General features: G+C 33.1%; 2 protein-coding genes across 2 annotated transcripts; both read right to left on the bottom strand.

The window, feature by feature from the left end:
* Positions 1-433: 433 nt before the first annotated feature.
* LOC124945604 (OVARIAN TUMOR DOMAIN-containing deubiquitinating enzyme 11) lies at positions 434-4,560 on the bottom strand. The gene is made up of 10 exons (XM_047486066.1): positions 4,398-4,560; positions 3,946-4,146; positions 3,436-3,509; positions 2,844-2,898; positions 2,340-2,414; positions 1,364-1,437; positions 1,219-1,267; positions 982-1,066; positions 759-815; positions 434-677 (listed from the first exon to the last, which is right to left on the bottom strand). The coding sequence occupies exons 2-10, from the start codon at positions 4,111-4,113 to the stop codon at positions 634-636; spliced, it is 681 nt and encodes a 226-aa protein (XP_047342022.1). The 5' UTR covers positions 4,114-4,146; positions 4,398-4,560; the 3' UTR covers positions 434-633.
* Positions 4,561-20,315: 15,755 nt separating this feature from the next.
* LOC124909657 (UDP-glycosyltransferase 82A1) lies at positions 20,316-23,363 on the bottom strand. The gene is made up of 2 exons (XM_047450316.1): positions 22,850-23,363; positions 20,316-21,235 (listed from the first exon to the last, which is right to left on the bottom strand). Exons 1-2 carry the CDS (start codon positions 23,361-23,363, stop codon positions 20,316-20,318), a joined length of 1,434 nt encoding a protein of 477 aa, XP_047306272.1.
* Between the last annotated feature and the right edge of the window lie 976 nt (positions 23,364-24,339).

Raw genomic sequence — 24,339 nt, 5'->3', positions numbered from 1 at the left:
TTGAAATGCCTATTACTTTCAATATCTTAACCATAATTTTCAATATCCTTAGTGATTTTTTTTGAATATTGTCCACAATATTAGTATTTCTTTTTAAGTAACCTTAAGTCACACTGAATTTTCTTTTGTATATATAAGTCATAATTATTATTATTTTCTAAAATAGAGAATAAACTCAAACAAATCTAACACCGACCCCCTCCACATAAGTCATAATAAGTTAAGCTCATTTGACTGCAAAGAAAACTAGCAAATTCTCAGGTTCATATTTCGGCGAGAAATCATGGCTAGGGATATTGTAAGCATTTTGACCACTTAGAAAAAGAAAAAGGTTAGTCAAGAAATAACATTTTATGAGTTGAATTGAAAAAAGTGTTGCCAAATACATATGTTTTAATAGGCATTTTAGGGCTGTAGCCAAAGAAGATATATCTAGATGATGCACATATATACAATAAGGTGACAACAGCACAATCTACAAAATCTTATCAGTATATTTTTATAAACATATAGGAGAGCACATATACTTTATTATGGTACATTATCAAATTAAATGTGTATGATTTGATTTAAGGAAAAACCAAAACAATGATATAACATTTTTACACAAATTTCAGTCGCCACATTGACTTTCTAAAAGAGCCAGTGCTTCTTCTTTGGTACTCTAACAGGAAGATCTGCACACAAAAACAAGTCCAATATCGTCAAAATTCAATCCGGTTTAAACTAAAAAACATGTTTTTGTTTCATTTCATTACCTCCTCTTGTGTACAATGAATTGTAATGTATTTCACTCCAAAAACTCAGCCACAGTTCTGCACACATATAACAAGAACATATCGAACTATGAATACTCAAAGCAAAACAGAGCAGAATTCTTCTACAACATTCCAAACCAATAGAAATTAGAACGATTCAGTACTTTCAATGGGTAACAAATTCTTCAGGGTTAAAAGTGGGAAAGCAAAAAATTAGGGTTACCTCGTGAAGGTTGGATGTTCTTTGGAGGAATGTCTATGTAACAAGTATCGCGAAAAGAAGTTACTAAACAAATTTTTGCTTCAAACTGCAAGAGTGAGAAAAAAGAAAGTACCAATTATTTCATTACAAAGAACATGACAGACATTTTCTGAAGAAGAATGTGAGCTGTTTAATTATCAATATTGTGCTTTTGTTAGATAAACTACAACTTATAGTAGGAACTAGGAAGCAACTCACTCGGTCAGCAGCCGCTTGTAGTGTTACATGATCACCCCATTCCCCTGATCTAGAGCGAAAACAAAGTATTTAAAGGATTATGAGACAATAAGAAAAGTAAAAAATCTCAAATTGAAGAAATGAAAAATGGTATCCACAATCTTACTTTTTCATCTTCTTGAGGTAGCCTTTGTACTTCATGGGTACATAGCCTTCATACAACTTTTTGTGTTCCTTTAGCTACAAAAAACAAACAAACTCAAGGTTAGAAGATGTTGATTTTCAAGCCAGGTGCCAAAGTGTTCTTTAGTTTAAAGGTGATGATAAAATATAACCAAGGATTTTACTTGGAAGGAATTCACTTAATATATATTATCAATAACAGTCTCTTCAAGGATCAGTCACTTTTTCCATAACCTAAAATAACTTTTATTAAAACATGACAAATTTCTCAAAATACCCTTTATGAAACCTGAATTATTCAAATTAGCTTAAAAACATCCTTTAATATATAATTGATTTTGATTATTATACAAAATAACCATCATAGAAACACTCTTTAGTAAATCTATAAAATCGTTTCTTAAATAATATTTCTACAATAATTTTAAAGAAGGTGTATTAACTATTATCTTTGCCTATGAAATAATGTAATAGTTATCGAAATCAATTAGTATTTTTATTAATAATAATACATAAAATTTATAAGTTTTGTTAATTAATAACTACACTAGTTTAATGATAAAACATATAACATTTATAATATTTAATATAATATATAGCTAAATAAATATAGTAAAAATTAAGGATATTATCTACTAAGGACATTTATCCAGTTTTACTATAAAACATTAACACGAATTTATTAGCAAGATTTCATGGCAAACCATTAACTTAATCCTAAACCAAGGCATGAATGCAGCAAAAATGCTACAAGTTAATGATAAGTACATGTCTTTCATTGACAACAGAAATGCACATATGCTTCTTCGTGGGAACAGATTGGGTCATGTTTAAGCCTAAAGAACATATGGTAATAGTAAGACTTTATCAAGTTCTGTGGGTTTTCAGCCTGTAAGTACTTCATAACAGGGGACTACAAACAGGAAAGAGTAAAAGAGGGTGTGAAAATGTAAAAATACCTGCTTGATAACTTCCTTCCTTACATGTTTATGAAAATCTGGATTTCGGAATAACTGATCTGAAAGGGCTCGGAACTGGGAATAAGTAAGAATAAGTATTCTTGTGAATAATATAGGAACTACTATAAAACATAATATAACACCTTATTCAAGAAAACTGCAGGTTAGTTTAAAAAACTTTACTACAAAAATAAGACTGGTTAAAAATAAGCAAAAAGAGATTTCATGAAATGATAGTTCTTTGTACTTTAGACATTATATGCCATTAGGGTGACAAAATCTTCCGACGGTAATCTACTTACACAGCTCGGCATATATGCAGGTCATGAAAATAAATTTATCTAAATTCTATTGGTGATGAAAATATTTTCACATTTGTTATTTTCATTTAATTTGTTTCTTTTTCTTTCATTAAGTAGTTTGATGACCAATTGACCAAATTAGACATGCTGAATCAACAGTTTAACTCTTGGTAATAACCAAGTAGAAGTTTCAAGCACCAACCTGACAATTTCCATCCCCTTCCATTCTCAGTTCAGCTAAACCATAAGTGTCCAACCTGAAAGCCGATAGATTTAATACACTGAAAAATAAAACAGAAGCTCCAAAATATTTGAAGATTGCACATAGAAGAATACTAAAATAATGCAAGGTCTTTGAGGAAAAGAGCACTAATAAATGCTTCTATGCCACATTCACATTCCTATATCCAAGAAGAAATCAGTGCTAACCGGAAGGCACTGCTTCATAATTCAGGATGAGCTACAGAACAAAAAGGCTTAGGATAGTGATAATACAGCAAATTAGTAAACTGGTAAATACTTATAAAGTTATTATGATGTTGAATCATGTTGCTTGATTACCCATCCTAAGCTCTCTAGAGAATCCCTATGGGAAGTTGAATCGCCAATGACAGGTTCTCAAATACTGGCAAGGTAAGATATGGGACAGCTGAAAACAGTGATTCCAGACATGGAGGTGCAGGTGGATATGGCAAGTAATAACAACAGGAAGCTATTTGTTCCATAATAATCATAAAAATTTAATGATAAACTCACTTAGTCTAAGTCCACAGGGTTAATAAATGAGCACTAACCTTGCCGCAAGTCGTTCATGATCTAAACTGGCGTCATTAACATCAGGTATTTGACTAATAACCCGGGGAGTATGCTGCAATAATCATGTATCGCAAGTAAATATAACTTTTGCAAGCAGAAAATTGAGACTGTAAAACAAACTCTAACAAAAACCCCATAAAATGGGGCAACCAAAACAAATCATTCTTAGAACCCTCTTATTTCATGGGCAAAAACATTAGTGGGAAACAGAGGAAGAGGGAATTAGCATCATTTTCCTACTGTTGTATGAACCCTCTTATTCCATGCGCTATCCCTTGGATTCAGCCCAATATAACATCTCACAAATGTTTTCACTTAAACTAAAATGAAACAGCAACTTTTAATGTTTTCCAAAATCAACTCATCATAATCTCCATTCTCCACTTAGAATGAAGAATTAAAAGATATGGAAAAAGACAAATAGCAGTATAGTAAATAAAGTGTCCTAAATGAAAACAAAACAAGAACAGTATAGTCAATGATCATACTGGTATCGAGTCTAAATGAGAGAGCATCTTTCCAAGCTTTCCATCATTTTTTGAACTTTCTTCTTCAGCTAGCATTTTAGCAATCATGTAATCATCATCCGTGTCATGAGAACTGCTGTTCCAACTCGAGCTTGAGCTCCCATTAAGACTACTGAAACGCTCTGTCATACTATCTCAACAACTATAACATGTGATGCGATCCTGAATAGTAATTGAACATCAAATATATAAGATCCAGCAACAAACAATCGATTATCTAATCAGCAGCAGATTATCAAATCAACATCCTGTTCAGCAGCATGACAAAAAGAACAAATTCATAGAAAGCAAATCAAGTCATCCAAATACACAAACACCCACAATCAGACATTTGTAATTTCAATGCAATCACAATTCATAGAAAGCAATCAAGTCACATTTTCAGATATATCTGAACAGAAGTAGACAGATACCTGAAAAGAGAGAGAAAGAACGTGATGGAAGAAAAGACGACAAAGAGGACAAAGATCTTTTTGATGGAAATCTGTTTGGCGCGCGCCGTTCTCGATGAAGGTGTCGAGGAAGATATGAGGTTTTACTGTTTTAGATCCAGAAAGGTCCAAACTGTAGAATCAGTCCCCACCGTCAAGCAACCATTAAGGAATATAGTTCATTCTCGTCCATCAATTTAGACCGACTGTTCTTTTTTTACCATAAACATTTTTATATTATCTTTGGTCACTACTAACTTTTTTTTTTTTTAATAAGGAGTGATAGGGAGAGAGAATTTGAGAGAGATAGAATGTGGAGGCAATGATGTGTCACTATTGGAAAAATGATTAAAGGTGAAGAGAGAAGAAAGAGAAATTTTGTTATTTTTTTGGCTAATCAAATTGCGCCACATCAATCCCTCTCTCATTCCCTCCTTCAAATTTCCTCTCTCAATCATTTCTCTTTTTTAATTAATAAAAATTGTTATAAAATTAGTTGAATAAATTTGTACTATAACCAAAATAAATTGTAAAATTATGTGACAAAATTTTATGAAAAATTAATTTATGCATTTATATATTATTGGTGTAGAATTAATTGCAAATGTTTTATAAATAATTAAAATAAACAACAAAAAATTAGTTACATAAATTATAGTTGCAAATTTGTAACAAAAAACTAAATAATTAAGCAACATCTTGTGGTTACAATTAGTTAACATATTTTTGATGGTTACCATTCTATAAAATCCAATACCTTTAGCCTTTTAGGTGTAATGAAACACATCTCATTTTGAAGAATTTGAAACAAACTTCTAGATATATTAGATATATTTATAGGTTAGGTGAACCTTTCTATTAGCAACTTAGCTTGACTTTGTATGTTATCCAGCTAGCAGGCCAACTACCCTATTTCCCATTCTTTTATTTTATATATGGTCATGTCTTCATGAGACATGAATTGTATGACAAGTTAATGTATAACAAATCTTATAATCTATATCTATCTAATGCTTAATTTCTAGTTTGACAAGGATTACCCAGTCATTTATAATTTATTTGTATATTTTTTTTAAGATAAAATGAATCGAGTTAATTCATTTAAATATAAACACGAACTAATAGATATAAGTTATATCAAAAGTCAAATATTTTTAAAAAAATATAATAAATGGTTAATTAAAATGAAACTTCATCAATAGAATGGAAAGTTTTGTTTATTATTTTGTAATTATATTTTATATTTTCCTAACAAATAAATTATTATTATATATATATATATATATAATAACGTTTAATTCATAGATTTGCAAGAATTTTGGGAGTGATTTTGATCTTTTTGTTAGACAAAATGAATCGAGTTAATTTATTTAAATATAAACCCGACCTTAAATTAAGATCGGAATAGAGTTATATAAAAAGTTAAATATTTAAAAAAAATAATAAATGAATAATTAATAATGAACCTTCATCAATATAAAAAGTTGTGTTTCTCTTTTTAATTATACTTTATATTTTTTTAATAAATAAATAATTATATATACATTAATAAATTATTTTATAATATATAAATTATATATATTGTTAAAAGAATAAAAAAGAAAATAATATTGTGTATATATATTTAAGATAATAGAGGTATTTATACATGTGTTATATTATTAAATATAATAAGAATATAGAATAAGTATAGAATAATATATTATTAACACTCTCCTTCAAGTTCAAGGTGGAAAATAATTGAATAACTTGAGATTGTAGACTAACTCTTGAAAACACTGAGGAAGATAAGATTTTGTAAAAATTTCAACAATCTAAGCTTGCGAAGAAATATGAATCAATTGTATAGTACCATTAATGACATGATGTCGTGTTAGATGACAATCAATTTCGATGTGTTTGGTACTTTCGTGAAATACATAATTATGAGCAATCTGAATTGTACTATTGTTATCATAAAAGATATGAATAGTAGAGGATGAAGGAACACCCATATCTTAAATTAACCATCGTAGCTAAAGAAGCTCAAATGTAGTATCTACAATAGCACAATATTCAGATTTTGTACAAGAGTGGGAAACAATAGTTTGTTTCTTATTTTTCCATGAGATGAGAGATGTGTCAAGAAAGAAACAATAGCCAGTAGTTGATCAACAATCAGTTGGATCTCCTACCCAATCATCATCAGAGTATGGTCGTAACTCTAGAGGAGAGGAGTGAGCAAAATGTAGTCCATTAAATAAGGTTCCTCTATGTAATGTAATATGCAAGAACGGTAGAGAAGTGAGTAGTACGAGGAGATGACATAAATTGATTCACAATATGGACATCATATGAAATATATGGTCGAGTGATAGTAAGGTATATAAGACTACCAACTAGTTGTCGATAAAGTGTTTCATCACTTAGTGCAATACTATTAGTAGGAGACAAGTGCTCCGTGGAGTCAAAGGATGTGCTAACAACTTTTGTGTCAATAATATCGGCCCGGGATATGAGATCAGTTGCATACTTATCTTGTGATAAGTAATAACTAGTGTTGTAAGCATGGAAATTTGACTTACCCTAACTTTCAAATAATAATATTATTTTTAATCATATTAAAATAACTATTTTATTTTCGATTATTGTTTTTGTTCGAATATTTTGAATTTTTATATTCAAAATAACTTAAAGAAGAAATTAAATCCTAATTAAGGATTGATTATTGTGATAATTAAGAAAATTATTCAAAATTTCTAAAAATAATTTGAGGATAAAATATTGTATTTATTAGATAAAATAGATAGTTAATTAGTAAGTAATTAACTATCTAAAGAACTTAACCAAATCCACCATTTGTGCAGGAGAATGCAGGGATCGATCATATCTTCAAATCAACTTCATCACTCTATCCCGATCGACCGATATCAAAAAGGCGGCGCAAATCGGGATCAACTAATCAAACCATTTATTCGGCTATCTTTACAACAAAACAAGTAAAGGATCGGCTTGGCAGTGAAAAACGGCTTTATCGCTCAACTGTATGATCGGTAAACCTATCATCTATACCTCGAAGAGAAATCGGCTCCTATTCTTTCTCAGTATGACCGGTCGACCGATATCAAAAAGACGGCACAACCGGTGGTCTGTCCGATAAAATACTTGGTATAATTCTAAGCTTCTATTCAAACAATCCATAAAACGAGGTTGACCGATCAGGTCCAAGATATGGAACCAGTTTTGTGTTAAGACCGATTTAAATTGGGAACAACTGGAAGTTTCTATTCTGATGCAATTCAGAATACTTTGGGAATATGTAGAAGGAAGTTTTCAAATATACAGACTGTATCATTGCCTTTCTAACACAAGTTTGATGATAGACCTTGGGAAGCAAAATACTGCAAAAACTGATCAGATACCTATTTTGGTATAAGTCCAACAATAGTCTACAAGGAGCAGATATTTGTCAAACCGCTCCAAATGATCAAATCAATAGAAGACAAACCTGCCGGCTGATATGCTACTTGGGAAGCATCAAACGCATTAAATGTCATGATGTACCTTCTTGGCCAACCAATTAGAATCAAGGATCAAAAGGCTACCATGCATATATCCGTTGAGAATGAGAAGTATGACCGTTGTCATATTTCACTATTTAAGAGGTTTTTGAAGAACAGAAGAAGACACACAACATACTAAGAACACATACCAAAACAGAAAGACAATCGAATCCAAGAAGCTTCAAACTATTTCTGTCCACTTACTGTTAAAAGCATTGTAAGAGTGTGTTAAGTCTATTATAAGTTCATTTTGTTATGTGCGAATAGTGAGCGTTGTAAGTTAATAACGAGCAGTAAATAAGCCTCGGTTATTTGACGTATTGTAAAGTTGTTGAATATTCTAAGTGAATATCCTTCTCAACGTTTGAGAAAAAGGGGTGACGTAGGAGCTTTATCTCCGAACATCCATAAATCCCGTGTTGTATTCCTTCTCTACCTCATACATCTTTATTGCTGTCCAATCTGTGTGTGTTGCTTCAAGTTGAAACAAACAATTCCGCACTTGAACTCGGTTCAAGAGTTTGTGACAACTTGCGTAGAATAGAGACCGATATTAACTTATAACCGAGTTAATATCAACCGGTGTGTTGTGTAAACGTTCGTCCCTTGCGAGACCCTAGTCTCTAGCGGCGATCCCGATCCTAACAAGTGATATCAGAGAAGTTAGTCTCTATACTCAAGCAACCAGACGCAAGCATGCCTTACAACGAAAAACCTCCAATGCTCGAAAGCGAAGAATTTGTTGATTGGAAGATCCACATGCACCTGCATCTAACCACCAAGGACGATGAAATGATGTTCATCCTCTCTGATGGTCCAATAAAGATCGGCAAGGAAAGAAGCGAATGGACAGCAAATGACCGGAGGAGGAACAACCTAGATAATATCTGTAGGAGTGCCATTTACAAAACGTTGGATAGAAACACGTTCGCTAAGATCAGAGAATGTTCCACAGCAAAAGAAGTATATGAGACAATCATTCAACTCAATGAAGGGAACGATAGAACCAAATAAAACAAAATACTGGTGGCCACTCAAAAGTTTGAAAATATTAAGATGCGTCCTGGTGAGACTATGAAGGAATTTTGTGACCGTTTCACAAGTGTGATAAATGAACTCTCACTCCTTGGAAAGAAATATGATAACAAAGAAACAATTGTCAAGGCTTTAAGATCACTCCCTAACACTTGGGACATTAAGACCATGGTGATGAGAGAATCAAACAGTCTTGATAAGATGAAGCTGCACAATGTATTTAAAGATTTAAGAGCATATGAGTTCGAAATGAAATCCAGAAATGAAGATGAGGCTTTAGCATCAACCGCTACTAGAGCCCTGTTGACCTCTGTGGAACCGACAGCTCCTATACCTGTCAAATCGGCTGAACAATTCAGAGAAGATGTTATGGCCATGCTAGCTAGGAAGTTCGAAAAGTTCATGAAGAAGAACCAACCGACCAACTCATACAACTACAACTACTCTAACGGTAATAAGGCTAATGTTCGTTGTTATAATTGTGATGCTTTAGGTCATTAGAGGTTGGAATGCCGGAAGCCACTAAGAGAAAAAAGAAAACCAAATGATCAGAATCAAAGGGAAGGACACCAGTCAAACAGTCAAGGTAAGGAGATCCAAAAGGCCTTGATAGCCGATGATGGTGGAAGTCAGTGGACACATACCGATTCGGACAACGATGATGAAGGAATCAACTGTCTTATGACAAATGAAGAAGAGGTATTTAACTTTGCTTATGAGGAATTCACCCAAGAAGACCTGGTTACTACACTCAATGACATGGTCATTGAGTATAAGAACCTGTCAAATCTCATACCAACCCGGCTAAATTTCCAGATCGGTGAACCGAGCGAAATTCAGACCGGTGGACCGATTGAACTATCCTCTGAGAATGAAAAGCTCAAGGAGACAGTTCAATCGTTGACAACTTATACATCACCCCTTCTTCTGTTTCTAGAAGAATACACTAGAAGACTTTAACTTGTATAGCCTCTACACAAGTTCGGTCAGAAACCCAGGACTTAACAATGCTTATTCTGAACTCTTAGCTCTCACTTTGTTGATCAAACACCATCTGTTCAACTTATAACGCTTAATATGCTTAACAAATATGACAGAAGTTTCTCTTTCAGCTTGTCTTAATATGAAATACAGAGTATATCAATTACAGTTCGGATAGTGAGAGAGTGATCTTATATAAATGAGTTACAATCGCTTTGCATTCAATGATGGCGTGTTGTAGAGCTCTACGTGCTACTGTAGCGTATTTATACTTGAGTGTTATAACCGCACTTGAGTATCGTAGCCTTACTTGAATAGCGTGTGACTGTTGAGCTTCTTAGAGAGTTTGTAATAATGATGCATGACAATTAATGCAATGGTCGAATCTGAATATTGACATGTGGCATTATTCCGTTGATTATTGTGCGTGCTGATGTGGTAGTTTACCGCTTGTCAGGCGATGAGAAAGGAAGATGAGAGGCCGCTGCTTTAGTCTTTTGTTGAAACCTAGACGTCTACTAGAACTTCTTCAGATTAGAGCGTCTATTGAAGCCTACACGGCTGTTAACGCTTCTTCAGACTAGAGTGTCTATTAAAGCCTAGACGTCTGATAGCGCTTTTTCAAACCAGAGCGTCTATTGAAGCCTAGATGTCTACTATCGCTTCTTCTTCAGACAACCCGCCTGATGACGTTCAGACTCTGTCTGCTCGCGCACTTCTTCTGACTACCCATCTGATAGAAGTTCAGACTGTGTCTGCTCGCGCACTTCTTCAGACTACCCGTTTGATAGAAGTTCAGACTCTGTTTGCTCGCGCTTTCTCAACCTGTCTGTTAAAACCAAGCGTATGCTCGCTTACTTAACTCATTTCTAAGAGAATCTTTTGAACTGTACCTGAAATAATAAAACTAAAATTATTATAAATTTGTATCGGGTGAGATTTAAAGCCGCGGTTTTTATTATATAGAATGAACACTTAACCACTACACCACTTAAGATGTTATTTCTTTTTATATATTTATTTAATTGATATGACTAACACTTATATATATAATTAAACTTAGTTTTATCCATTCATTATCAAAATTATTTCATCAATCATCAATCATAAAAATCAAGTATGTTAATTATCCTAAACCAATTAAGACCTTAATCTAACATGAAGCTAATATATCAAAACTAAGTGGGTTCATGATCTAAACACAATTCAACAATTTCACCCTTTTTGATTATTTAGACTAAATTATTAAAACCAGGTGAGTTCATAACTTAATCATAATTCAACAATTTCTCCCTTTTTAATTATTAAACTAAATTATTAAAATTAGGTGAATTCATAACTTAATTACGATTCAACAATTTCTCCCTTTTTGATTATTTAAACTAAATTGTCAAAACCAGGTGAGTTCATCAATTAATTAGTTTAGGAATTATTGTAATCTAACAATCATAAAATATTTCTAAGGTAAGAAAACTTAGACTCGGGAAATGGCTTCGTGAAGATGTCAACCACTTCGCCTGTTGCTTGTCATATGCTATGTTTGTCAGCAACCGACTAGATGCCATTTGACTCTTCTAAGCTGCTTTCCTGTTCAATCTGCAAATAAACATTTTACGTCTTTGGTCCCCAAACTTAATTGGGTCCATGATTCACCAGTCCATTGGGAATCCAGATTTGTGCTAACTTTATAGATTTCCAAGTGTGTGATGTTAATAAGGCATAACTGTTAGACTTGACAATTGCCTTTCTACCTGCTAATGACTTCTTAGCTTTATGAGATGGTTTTTGATAAAACTTCTTTGACTTTCTATCAGGTTTTTCTTTGTCAGACCGACTGGCTGTTAACCTCTTAGGCTTCAGCCAGCTATCAGTTGGCTTTACATACGTTATCACACCTCTTGAAGCTAATACATCATAGTTGTGATTAGTTCATGTATCAGCTAAATGTCCATTGACAAAGTTTATAGTTTTAATCTTATCTATAACTAAGTTTAACTTGTTGCTTGACTCACCTGGGTTGCTCTCAACATACCCCAGACCAGATTTGCATCCGGTAGGCTTTTGCTGCACATGCAACTGTTTGAGAGTGTTTCCAGATTTCGTCCATGAACAAATCACATAGTTTAATCTTTACTTTTCAGCAGATAAGTTATGAACCATTTCTTTGAGCTTCTCATTCTCATATGAGAGCTCATTTAATTTGTTTTTCAAAACATTAAGTTTATTGTTTTGAGTTGATGATCTTGTACTGTCATATGTATTTTTCAAATTTTCATTAAAAAAGTCTGACACTTTCTTGTACTCAATGACCATGTAATTGAGTGTATAAGTTAGATATTCTCTCGTTAATTTGTCAAAGTTAAAGTCAAATACCTCGATGTCGTCTTCCATGAAACAATTGACAGTTTCTTCCTCACTTTCACTTGAGGAGCTTTCATTGATTTGAGTCGACTTCTCCCAAATCTCCTTAGCGGTGGAACAAGATTTGATTTTGCTGAACATATTTTTGTTCAACGTTTTGTATAAGATATCCTTAGACACATTATTGAGATTGGATTTCCTCTTGTCTTCAGTTGTCCACTCATATCTTGACTTTTCAATCATCTCAGGGACGTCGTCTGTTGAAGTTGTGGTTGTTCTGTTCTTTAAGATCTTCATAGGACCGTTAGTGATGACATACCACATGTCATCGTCTTAAGAGGCTAGATGAGCTTGTATCCTAATTTTCCAATCATAGTAGTATTTCTTTGTGAACATAAGGATCTTGTTAATGATATACATACCGATGTTTATTGCTTAGAGAGTAGAAACCCTCGCTCTGTTACCACTTGTTGGGATCAGCGTCAACAACAATCGGTGAGGTTTGAGTATTGTTAACGACTATCGACTTCCACTTTGGTTTTAAACCTATTAGAGTTTAAGACATGTTTATATTCTCGTAACAAATATCTGCGAGCTCTTGAATTAGATTCATGTGTGAAAATAACTCACTAGATTTGAAGTGTATTGATGCAGAATGAATAAGACAATAAGAAATGGACACTGAGTTGTTTTTGGATGTTTGAAGATAAATAACACATACGTCACCCCTTCTTTTGTTTCCAGAAGGATACACTAAAAGACTTTAACTTGTATAGCCTCTAAACAACTTCGGTCAGAAACCCATGACTTAACAATACATATTCTGAACTCCTAGCTCTCATTCTGTTGAACAAATATCCTCTGTTCAACTTACAAACTTAATATGCTTAACATATATTACATATGTTTCTCTCTAAGCTTATCTTAATATGAAATACATAGTATATCAATTACAGTTGGGATAATGAAAGAGTGATCTATTCATAATGAACTTCTAACCTCTTCTTGAATAAGGTCCACTTATATAAATGAGTCACAACCGCTTTGTATTCAATGATGGCGTGTTGTAGAGCTCCGCGTGCTACTATAGCGTAGCTATACTTGAGTGATGTAGCCGTATTTGAGTATCGTAGCCTTACTTGAATAGCGTGTGACTGTTGAGCTTCCTAGAATGTTTGTAATAATGACGCATGAAAATTAATGCAACTAGCGCTTCGTCAGACCAAAGCGTCTATTGAAGCCTAGACGTCTACTAGCGCTTCTTCAAACCAAATCGTCTATTGAAGCCTAGATGTCTACAAGCGCTTCTTCAGACTAGAGCGTATATTGAAGCCTAGACGTCTGATAGCGCTTCTTCAGACCAGAGCGTCTAGTGAAGCCTAGACGTGCACTTTTTTAGACTACTCGTCTGATAGAAGTTTCTAAGCTCAACCCGTTTAAACCAAGTGTCTGCTCGCTTCCTTAACTCATTTATAAGAGCCTATTTTGAGTTGTACCTGAAATAATAAAACTACAAGTTGTACCTGAAATAATAAAACTACAATTATTATAAATTTGCACATAGAATGAACACTTAACCACTACACCACTGAAGATGTTATTTCTTTTTATATATTTATATAATTGATATGACTAACACTTATATATATAATTAAACTTAGTTTTATCCATTCATTATCAAAACCATTTCATTGATCATCAATCATCAAAATCAAGTATGTTAATTATCCTAAATCAATTAAGACCCTATCTAACAATTTCTCTATTTTTGATTATTTAAGCTAATTTATCAAAACTACGTGGGTTCATGATCTAAACACAATTCAACATGTTTCATCACTTTGATCACGTTTGATCAAATCTTGTTTTTGAAAGTTTTTAGATTTTGATTCAATCTTCAAAAACTATTTCAGTGATGCTATAATGTTCTTGTTTTTGTTTAGATCAACTATATTCGTCATTTCAAAGCTAATGGAACAAAAATCAGACATTGAAATGGCTTAATTGAAAAGATCTCAAAATTTGACCTAAAAATGGTGTTTTAAAATTGATCCTTGTAAAGGTTTCAAAATCGTGATTTATGTTAGGGATTTTATTCTTCCTGATCATATGAACTTACTATAGCTTACGGATCATGATTTCATGATCTCAATCAAAAGTTTTGGACTTCTGAAATTTTGGACCAAAATAAGAATACTCGGTCCTAATGTTTTAGCCTAGGACTGAGAAAACGATCCATGGGTTCGAAATTAGGACTGATAAAATGAATTCTTGGTCAAAACTCAGGACCGAGAAAACGCACCCATGACCGATAATCTTATGACCGAGTTTTCTAACATAGGACCGGTGTTCTTCAGCTAGGACCGAGGACCAGGACTAGGAACAATGTTTTTCAGCCAAGACCGATGACCAAGACTGGTGTTCTTCAGCCAGGATCGAGGAATAGGATTGGTGTTCTTCAAGTAGGACCGAGGACTAGGAACGAGCTTTCTAACTCTAGGACCGAGGACTAGGGCTAAGCTTTCTAACCCTAGGACTGATATTTCTAACCCTAAAACCGAGCCCTCACTTGACCTAGGACCGGTAAACTTGACCCTAACCCTATACCTAGGAACGATGTTTCTAACCCTAGTACCGAGCCCTTAGTTAGCCTAGAACTGGAAACCTAACCCTAACCCTAACCCTAACCCTAACCCTAGACCTAGGACCGGGCACCTAGACTAGTATACTTGACCCAGGACCGAGCCTCCTAATCCTAGGACCGAGCTCTTCGATCCCTTGACCCATGCGACCAAGCCACGGTCCGGACCACCCCGGTCTTGACCGAGCCCAATCGAGCTTAGATTGGCCAAACCGAGCCCAAACCCTAAGACTCTGGTCTTAAGGCCTGTTTGGTTCCCCTTTTCAAAACCCAATTTTTTTTTGTAATTTTGGAAACTAAAACCACTTTCAAATAATCTCGAAAGGTCAGAAAATGAATTTTTTATATATTTTCGGGATGTTTCCTAAACCAATGTTTTGGAGAAGGCCATGTTTAAAATTATTTTCAAATTCTAACATTTTCCTTTGATATTTTCGGGTTTTGTTAAATCTGAATAACGTCGCAACATGTACACACCTACTTTAAATAATTTTGTACAATTATTTAAAGTTCATCCTTACTTAGGACCCATGGACTACTAATGAAAGGTAATAAATATTATAATTGGATTTATAAAAGCCAAACTTTGTTTATTTTAGAAGAATTTCGAAAACCGTCCTTAGGCGAGCGCAGAGGACATAACGTGAAAGCCCTTTCCTGGGTGTAAACAGACAACGAACCACCATTTTTCATAAACTCTAGTATAAATACGTTTATACACGTATCGTTTTATTGATTTTTATAAAATCTCTTGGCGACTCTAATTTTCAAATAATTAATCTTTAAATTAGTTATGTTTAATTAATTTAAATCGGGTTTAGGTTAAATTGTTATTTAGCCTCCCAGATTATTTAAAATTTGAACAAATGATATTTTCAAAATCTTTTAAAAACTAAATATTTCATTTTAAAAGATGTATGACACGCAAACTAAGGTTGAAACGCATCAAACCTAAGTCATCACGTGATATGATATTGTTATTGTCTCCAAATTAATGCATCGATCCTAGAATAATTCCAACACCCTCTACAGTCCTATGGAACACTTGGGCTAGAGACTCGGTCGAAAATTCTGTTTTCGTAGCATAACTGATTGTTGATTAAGTCCCTAAAAGTTGTTGTAATAGAATTATAACCGACTACTCTTGGATAATTCAGCCGCTATATATGTTAATGCCCACCCCTCTTTTTGGGTATGAATGAAAGCTCTGTGAAAGTTCTTACTCTTAATTATCTTCTCTGTCTTGAACCTCTATCTTGGACTGCTAGGTATATTCTAGTAGTATTCTCTTCTCATCTTTGTTTCTTCTTTCCTTTAACCTCAAATTCTCTTCTCATATTATTCCCGTTGCGCTTGATTATAGAATTCCACACTCGGTCCCAACAATCAAGAACTCGATTCTTGATACAAAGAACTCAAAAAGCTAAGTTATAATACAAACCATATCATCTTGGTATCAGAGTTGGGCGATTCTTAGAATGGTAGAAACCCGCTAGCAGACAGAAATGAAAGCGCTAAAGTTCCTAATCGATGGTTTGTCCCAACAATCAGCAGCTACACAGGCCATTTTGCACCAACACATGACTGAATCGTCTACTATGAACGCTGTCCTTAAACAGCAGATGACCGAATTAAGCAATAACATGGACAGAAGATTCAATACCGCTGAAGAAAGACTTACAGCGATTGAAAGTGGTGCGTCTGGAAATGGCCAAGATCCCCGCACCGGCCCCTATGATGATGAGCCTTTTTTCCACGGTCCTCCATATCGACCCCAACACCCTGGCCAGAACCGCGACCAACACTATGTTCTTCCCACTCGGCTAACCAAAGTCGACTTTCCTCGGTTTGATGGACCTGATGTTGAGGGATGGCTAATATCCGCAGAGCAATTCTTCAGGATGGACAAGAAGAAAGATGCCACTAAACTAGAAATCGCCCCCATTCACTTTTCTGGCGAAGCAAGAATGTGGTATGGGTCATATCTTCAGAACCGCAACCATAGGGAAGCCTTGTCATGGGATGTGTTCAAGAGAGACTTTTTGGCGCAATTCGGGCCCTCTATACACGACACTCCAATGAGACAACTGATGAATTTGAAATAGGTTGGTTCGGTTAAAGAATATAATTTGCGATACATGTCGATCTCTCAAAAATTATATCATATGCCAAGGGACTACGTTATAGATTGCTACTTGTCCGGTTTGAGGGGGGAGATTGCGAACTACATCCGTCTGCGATTTCTTGGGTCCCTAAACGAAGCCATAGCCATGGATAAGGTCCAAGAAGCAATGTACAAGTCCATAATGAGCAGTGGACACTTGTACAACACTGAAGTACCGTTGCTGCCCAAGCCATCCAATATTAATACAGCTTGGTCGAGCACCAACCGGAATACTGACATCAAGAATTCCTCATATGCGTCTTCTTCAAGCATAAACTAGGGCCAAATTAAGCAATTAGACCCGTTTGTAATGGACGAGAAAAGGAAGAAAGGCCTATGCTATATTTGCAATGAAAGGTGGGAGCCCAACCATAGGTGCAAATCCAAATTATTCATGGTCTCGGCTAATCATTAAGAAGACCAAGAACCCATTCAAGAATCTATTTTTGATGATCTACCTTTGTTGTTTGGGGCAGGGGAAGAACCAGCCATATCCTTACATGCATTGACCGGTTCTAAAACTTTTCAAACGCTCCAGATTCTTGGCAAGATCGGGAACCTGCCGGTGGTGATCCTGATTGATACAAGCAGCACCCACAATTTTATCAATAGCAGGATTTTGGAGAAAATAGGCCACAAAAGCATGGCAACCCAAGCGCAATCGATTAGAGTGGCTGATGGATCAAATATTTTATGCTCTAGCATTTGCAAAGACTTGAAATGGTCGATGAAAGGCAATGACTATCAAACAGAAATGAAGGTAATTTCCATGGACGTATATGATATTGTGTTGGGCATTGAATGGCTGATTACTTTAGGTCCCTCGTCCTGGAATTTCGAAAAGCTGACCCTTTCTTATGAGAAGAAAGGCAGAACCAGGGTCCTAAAGGGTATTCCTCGAGCACAGGTCACTTTAATGCTTGACAACCAGCTGGAAAAGACTTTGGAAAAATGTAGTGTTGCTGCCAAAGTGCAAATAAAAAGTCAGCATGAAGGCCAAACTGTTTCCCTCGCGGCAATGACCTTGGAAGATATTCCTGAAGATCTCCAGCAATTATTTAAAGTATTCAACGCTCTATTCCAGCAACCCGAAGACCGACCACAAGTTAGGAGAATAATTAGAAGTTATGGCTCTTTTGCTGCCCCTGTGATGCTGATTCGGGAAAAAGACTGGGTCTGAGTTTTTGAAGACACTATAGAGTATAATCGGAGTTGGAAGAAGTTTTTTATATATCTGCTCCAAGTCTTGGCGACATTGCAGCAATAAAGGTCAGCTCTAAACAACATAAAACTCGACTTTGGGTGCACATAAATTTCTTACATGGGCGGGGTGGTGACTGACCCGACAGTAAAAAAGACTACAAGGATCCGGCCAGCTCCACTACTGAAAATATGTTATCGAAGGCTTATAAAGGATTGCGGTCCTATGCTGCGATCCTTGCTGAACTTGCTGAAGTCCGACGGAAGCAAAATGTAATAGTTTTCTTTTAAGTTTTGAGGATGCGAATTAGAGGCCGACCAGGTCACGGTCTTATAGTCGAGGGCGACGAACTTTGAAGGGGGAGATAATGATATGGTCTCCAAATTAATGCATCAGTCATAGAATAATTCCAGCACCCTCTACGGTTCTATGGAACACTTGGGCTAAAGACTCGGTCGGAAATTTTGTTTTCGTAGCATATCAATATTTTAATTCTGTTTTTCTATTTCCCAAAAAACTGATTGTTGATTAAGTCCCTAAAAGTTGTTGTAAAAGAATTATAATCGACTACTCTTGGGTAATTCAGCCGCTATATATGCTGATGCCCACCCCTATTTTTGGGTATGAATGAAAGCTTTGTGAAAGTTCTTACTCTTAATTATCTTCTCGGTCTTGAACTTCTATCTTGGACTGCTAGATATATTTTAGTAGTATTCTCTTCTTATCTTTGTTTCTTCTTTCCTATAACCTCGAATTCTCTTATCATATTATTTCCGATGCGCTTGATTATAGAATTGCACACTCGGTCCCAACAATCAAGAACTCGATTCTTGATATAAAGAACTTAGAAAGCTAAGTTATAATACAAACCATAGGAGATATTTCCCCCATATTGCCACGTGTTCGCCTCGACGCGGCACATGCTAAGTTATGGGACCAGGAGGTGGATCATACTCATTCCAAGACGTTACAGCTGTCTTGGCGACTCTACTAGAGATTTTAACTTGTTATTTTGAAAAAGTATAAAATAAACAAAACTCTGGCTATTTATAAATTTTCATTTATAACATTCCACTCTCACAATAGTCCACATCACAAGGTCTGTCACCCCAACTGGTACTTAGGTTTTACCTTGTACCTAGGTTCTACCCTAATACTTGCCTTGAATGGGTATATCACACAGACTTACGTGAAGGAGTACCATATTGAAATTTTGTACTCCTACAATCATGTGAAGACCGATCATACCGGTCTGTGATCGAGAGATATTGCGTGAGGAAAAACTAGGAACCTGGAGTGGATCCCCACTATCATATTTGATACATCCTCCGGGATGCTTCCTTAGCAATGGTGGGGAGATTCCCACCGAAACCTTGACAGGAACCTTAGCATTTTTCTCTCCATATTTATTAAATTGATCTTTAATATTTTTATTTAAATTAAAATATTTTTTTCTTATCTTCATATTTATTAGATATATTATTTTAACTTATTTATATTAATTATTTTATAATATTTAATTATATATTAAATTTAAAAATATTTTAATTTTAAATTTTAAATAATTTATTAAAAATTACTATTTTTTTTGATTTTTTGTTTGAATATCTATTATTTTTTTTATTTTTTTTATTTTTTTTAATCAATAAAATAATTAAATATATATGCATACATATTATAATTAATTAAATTTAATATGGTTAAATGATGAAAGAATTGTGGTTCGAATTTAATATATTTCCTCTACATACATAAATGTAAACTACAACCCACCACCTATATGTTCTTATAGGTTTTGTACCCAAAACCTTTATTTTTAAAAAAATGGGAGGCTAATATTAGTACAAATAACACTGCAAGGGACACAAGAGATTACAAGCCATGGTTGAGGTAAAGAAAGTAACAAACATGAACATAAAACGAAATTAACAAATAATACATAAGAAACTCTTTAAGATCTCATAGATCGAGTAAGTTATTTGTACACGCACTTGCTAAGACTGTCAACAAAAGAAGTGAGGTTAGCATTAACTTGCAAACTAGAATGCTTCCCCATGACCCTTTCGTTAAGTCTAGCTATTATTTTCCTCATATCTCCTTCGTCCATTGCTTGCCTTAACCCTTCTTCTACATCTCTTTGTTGAAATCCACCGAGTCTACTCCCTATCTTCCATGCGTCGACAACATAGGCACAATTTACGAATTGATCCCCAGCTATGGGGTAACATAAAAGAGGCTTTTGACATTGTATGGCTTCTAGAATCGAGTTCCAACCACAGTGAGTAAGATAACATCCAACTGATTTATGACCGAGAAGTTCTATTTGAGGAACCCAAGAAACCACGATTCCTTGTTTGGACACTCTTGTGGTATACCCTTTTGGTAACCCTTCACGCCAGGTATGGCGTAGGGACCAAACGAAAGGGCGTCTTGATGCCTCGAGAGCAAGAGCTAGGGTTTTAATTTGTGTTGTACCAATAGGGTTGACCCAACTCCCAAATGATATGTATACCACCGAAGAAGGACTTTGCTTGTCAAGCCAATCTAAGCAACTTCGATCTTCTTCCCATAGACTTACTTTCCCACTTGTAGGGACATGTTTCGGGATTATATTTCCGACAGGGAATATGATAGGATGATTGAACTCTTGAGGGCTAATTATCATGGGATGGTATTTTGTTTGACTTATAATAATGTCGTTAGAAGTTCGTTCTTCATCAAGAAACGAGTTTATAAGGATGCAATGGAGAGTTCTAGATCTTTCCAAGGTTCTTATCCAAAATTTGAATCTTGAAGCTCTTGAAGTTGAATTGCCAATCAGCCATGGCAACTCTTCTGTGGATATTATGGGTTCACCATGTTGAAGGCATATAGGACCTTTGTGTATTGGATTACCTGCATGTATAAATTTGTTTTCTAAAAATTAAAATCTTAAAAAAAAATGCAAAATGAAATGTACAACTATCCATTTGAAAACATTTTCTAAAGTTGGATTTCATGTAAATAATTTTCTTTATAAAAGCATTTGTTATCAATTATCTCAATTTAGATGTTAATTTAAATAATTCGTCACATATACTAGGATGAAGCTCCAGATAACTAAAATATTACTACAAGACTCGAAATAATAATAATAAATCATTTTTAATACTAATTATCATAAGCTGACCAATTAATCATCTAATAGTATATCCTAAGTACTATATATAATTTGGTTGTGGTGTACGTACGTCTCATGCATACACATGTAAATATGAAAATTAGTATATAAATCACCGAAAACAATAAAATAAAATGATAGTCAATAATGGATATAAATATTAAAATTTAAATAATAGAATAATAATGTCAATAATTTTTATTTATTTATCACATGATTGAATCCGAAATTTATGGGTCGGCTTGCTGACAATCTTAAATATAATAACTAACTTCAATAAAATAAAATTTATCCTAACCTTAATTATTTCCTGTCGTTATATTAATTAATGTAATTAAGGTGACATAATTAATTAATGCTAATCACATTCTTAACATGCGGCTTTTAGAACAAATTAAATTAAATTAAACTGTCTCATTCTTTGTTACCAAATCCAATGTTAAGAAAGATATTATTGGACTAGAATTATCTTTTTTTTTTTTTATATAAGTGGGTTTAATAATAATTCACAAATAAATTTATATATAATTATGTTTAATGAGATTATTGTGTTCTTAAAACACACTACCCTATCATGAAAATGAACAAATTAAAATATTAATTTGCAGGTTAATACAAAAATTATAAATTTTGTATTATTAATAAAGGTTTTTATCATAATTAACTTTTCAAATCTTAAAATTTTAAGATTTTAACTAATGAGAATGAGTTTATTTAAAACTTTTATGATTTTAAATTTAATATAATAAGATTTTATTATTTTATAATTTTAGAATTTATAAATAATTTTAATTTTATAATATTTTATATTGAAAAATTAAGTTTATATTTATAAATTATAAAAAAAAGTTATTATTTACATAATTGTATATAACTAATAATTTTTTCAAATTAAACTCTAATATTTTTAAAGAAAATCCTAAATTTTAGGAGTTTAGAACCGATTGTTTATAAACTTTAGATTTCGGACGATTTTGATTCTATAATTAAGTTTTAAAAGTATACATTTTTGTTTGTATAATTTTTTTATATTAATCTTTTATATATTTATTAATTTTTTTATAATGTTAGAAGATTTAATTTTTTTTAAGACCACAAACTTATTTTATTAAATTGGTTATGACATCATTTTATATTTATAACATTCACTTTAATACTTTAATCAATGTATTTTCTCTTTTGTGACAACATAAAATATTTTATAATATTTTTTTATAATTTATTTACAATATTTTGTTTAAATTCAAAATAAGACACAATTCAACCTAAAATGTTTAGTTAATATTTAAATCTTATTTGAAAAATAACTAGAAATAAATGACTATTAACATGGCAAAAGAGAGATATACCAGTATCGGAGACGATGCGTCTACTGATCATCTCCGGTATGGCGGCAATCAACCGGTAAGATGCAAACATAGCCGGCCAAAATCCGACCGCTTGAACTCCACATCCTCTAGTCACTCTAATTGCCCAAGACGCCAATAAATCCACCACAACACACACAACCTCTCCTCCTCCTCCGCCGCCGCCGCCGCTGTTGCTTCGCCGGAGCTCCGCCGTGAGAAAGCTTTCGAAATGGGCCGGCATGTGGGTCTCCATAGCTTTCTCAATGGAAAAGAAGTCAATGGTAGAGTTTCCATTTACCTCATCTAGTCCGTCAGGAAGGGATTCAAGGAATATTGCTTCGGAAGCCGCGGCGGAGATACGGCGGCGGATGAATTCTGGAATGACTAGGATTGGACGGAAGCCGCGGACGGCGAAGGTGGAGGCTAAGTTTAGCATTGGTGTGACGTGTCCCTGCGCTGGATAAGGAATCATTATGATTTTTGGCCTTTCATCTTCTTCACCTATCAACTTCATAACTTCTCTCTAAAATGATTTTGATCATCTAAATCAACATGTATAAAAGAGTACATATATAAATAAGTTCTAAACGATTTGTCTGTTTATATAAATCCTACATATATTAAATCGTTTTGATATAAACTATTTTTTATTTATCTTATAAACCTTTTTATTTATTTATTTAAAGTATGGGCAATTTATAATTATTATTTTTATAGGTTAAACTCATTTAATTCTATAAAATAATTAAAATTATTTTGATGTCTATCCAACTTTAGTTTACTTTTTTTTAATATACAAATATTTTCATTCACTTCTTTAAAATATTCGTTCTTCTATAAAATCACTAATAACACATCTTACTCTTTAATCTTAGTAACCATTTTATTATATATATATATATATATATATAAATATTATATATTAAAATAAAATACATTATAAAATATTAAAATAACACACATATTTAATCTTTAATTAATTTTATAAACATAATATATATAATTAAAATTAAAAATACTAAATTAAGTAATTCAAATAAATATTTTAAATTAAAATAAAATACATTACAAAAGAATTAAAATAAAATATATTAAGTTAAAATTGAATTACAAAGATAAAATATATATATTTTATTTAAATTTTTATTTAATGTATTTTATTTTAATTTTTGTTCAATGTATTTAATTTTAGTTTATATTTTTTGTTTGAATTATTTAATTTAATATGTTTAATTTTAATTATATATATATATATATATTTATAAAATTAAATAAAGATAAAATACATGTGTTATTTTAATATTATTTTAATATATTTAGTTTTAATATTTATATAATGTATTTTATTATAATATATAAAATTTAAAATTTATTTTAGTTACGTATTATTAATTTTAATTTATATATTTTATATTTATAAAATAAAGTAATTAATAAATTTAGACGAAGAAACGTGTAATTAGTGAGTTCATTATCAAGTTAAAAGAAAA

This window comes from Impatiens glandulifera, chromosome 7 (assembly GCF_907164915.1).
Source record: "Impatiens glandulifera chromosome 7, dImpGla2.1, whole genome shotgun sequence".
NCBI lineage: Eukaryota > Viridiplantae > Streptophyta > Magnoliopsida > Ericales > Balsaminaceae > Impatiens > Impatiens glandulifera.
This window is presented reverse-complemented; position numbering and strand designations above follow the sequence as displayed.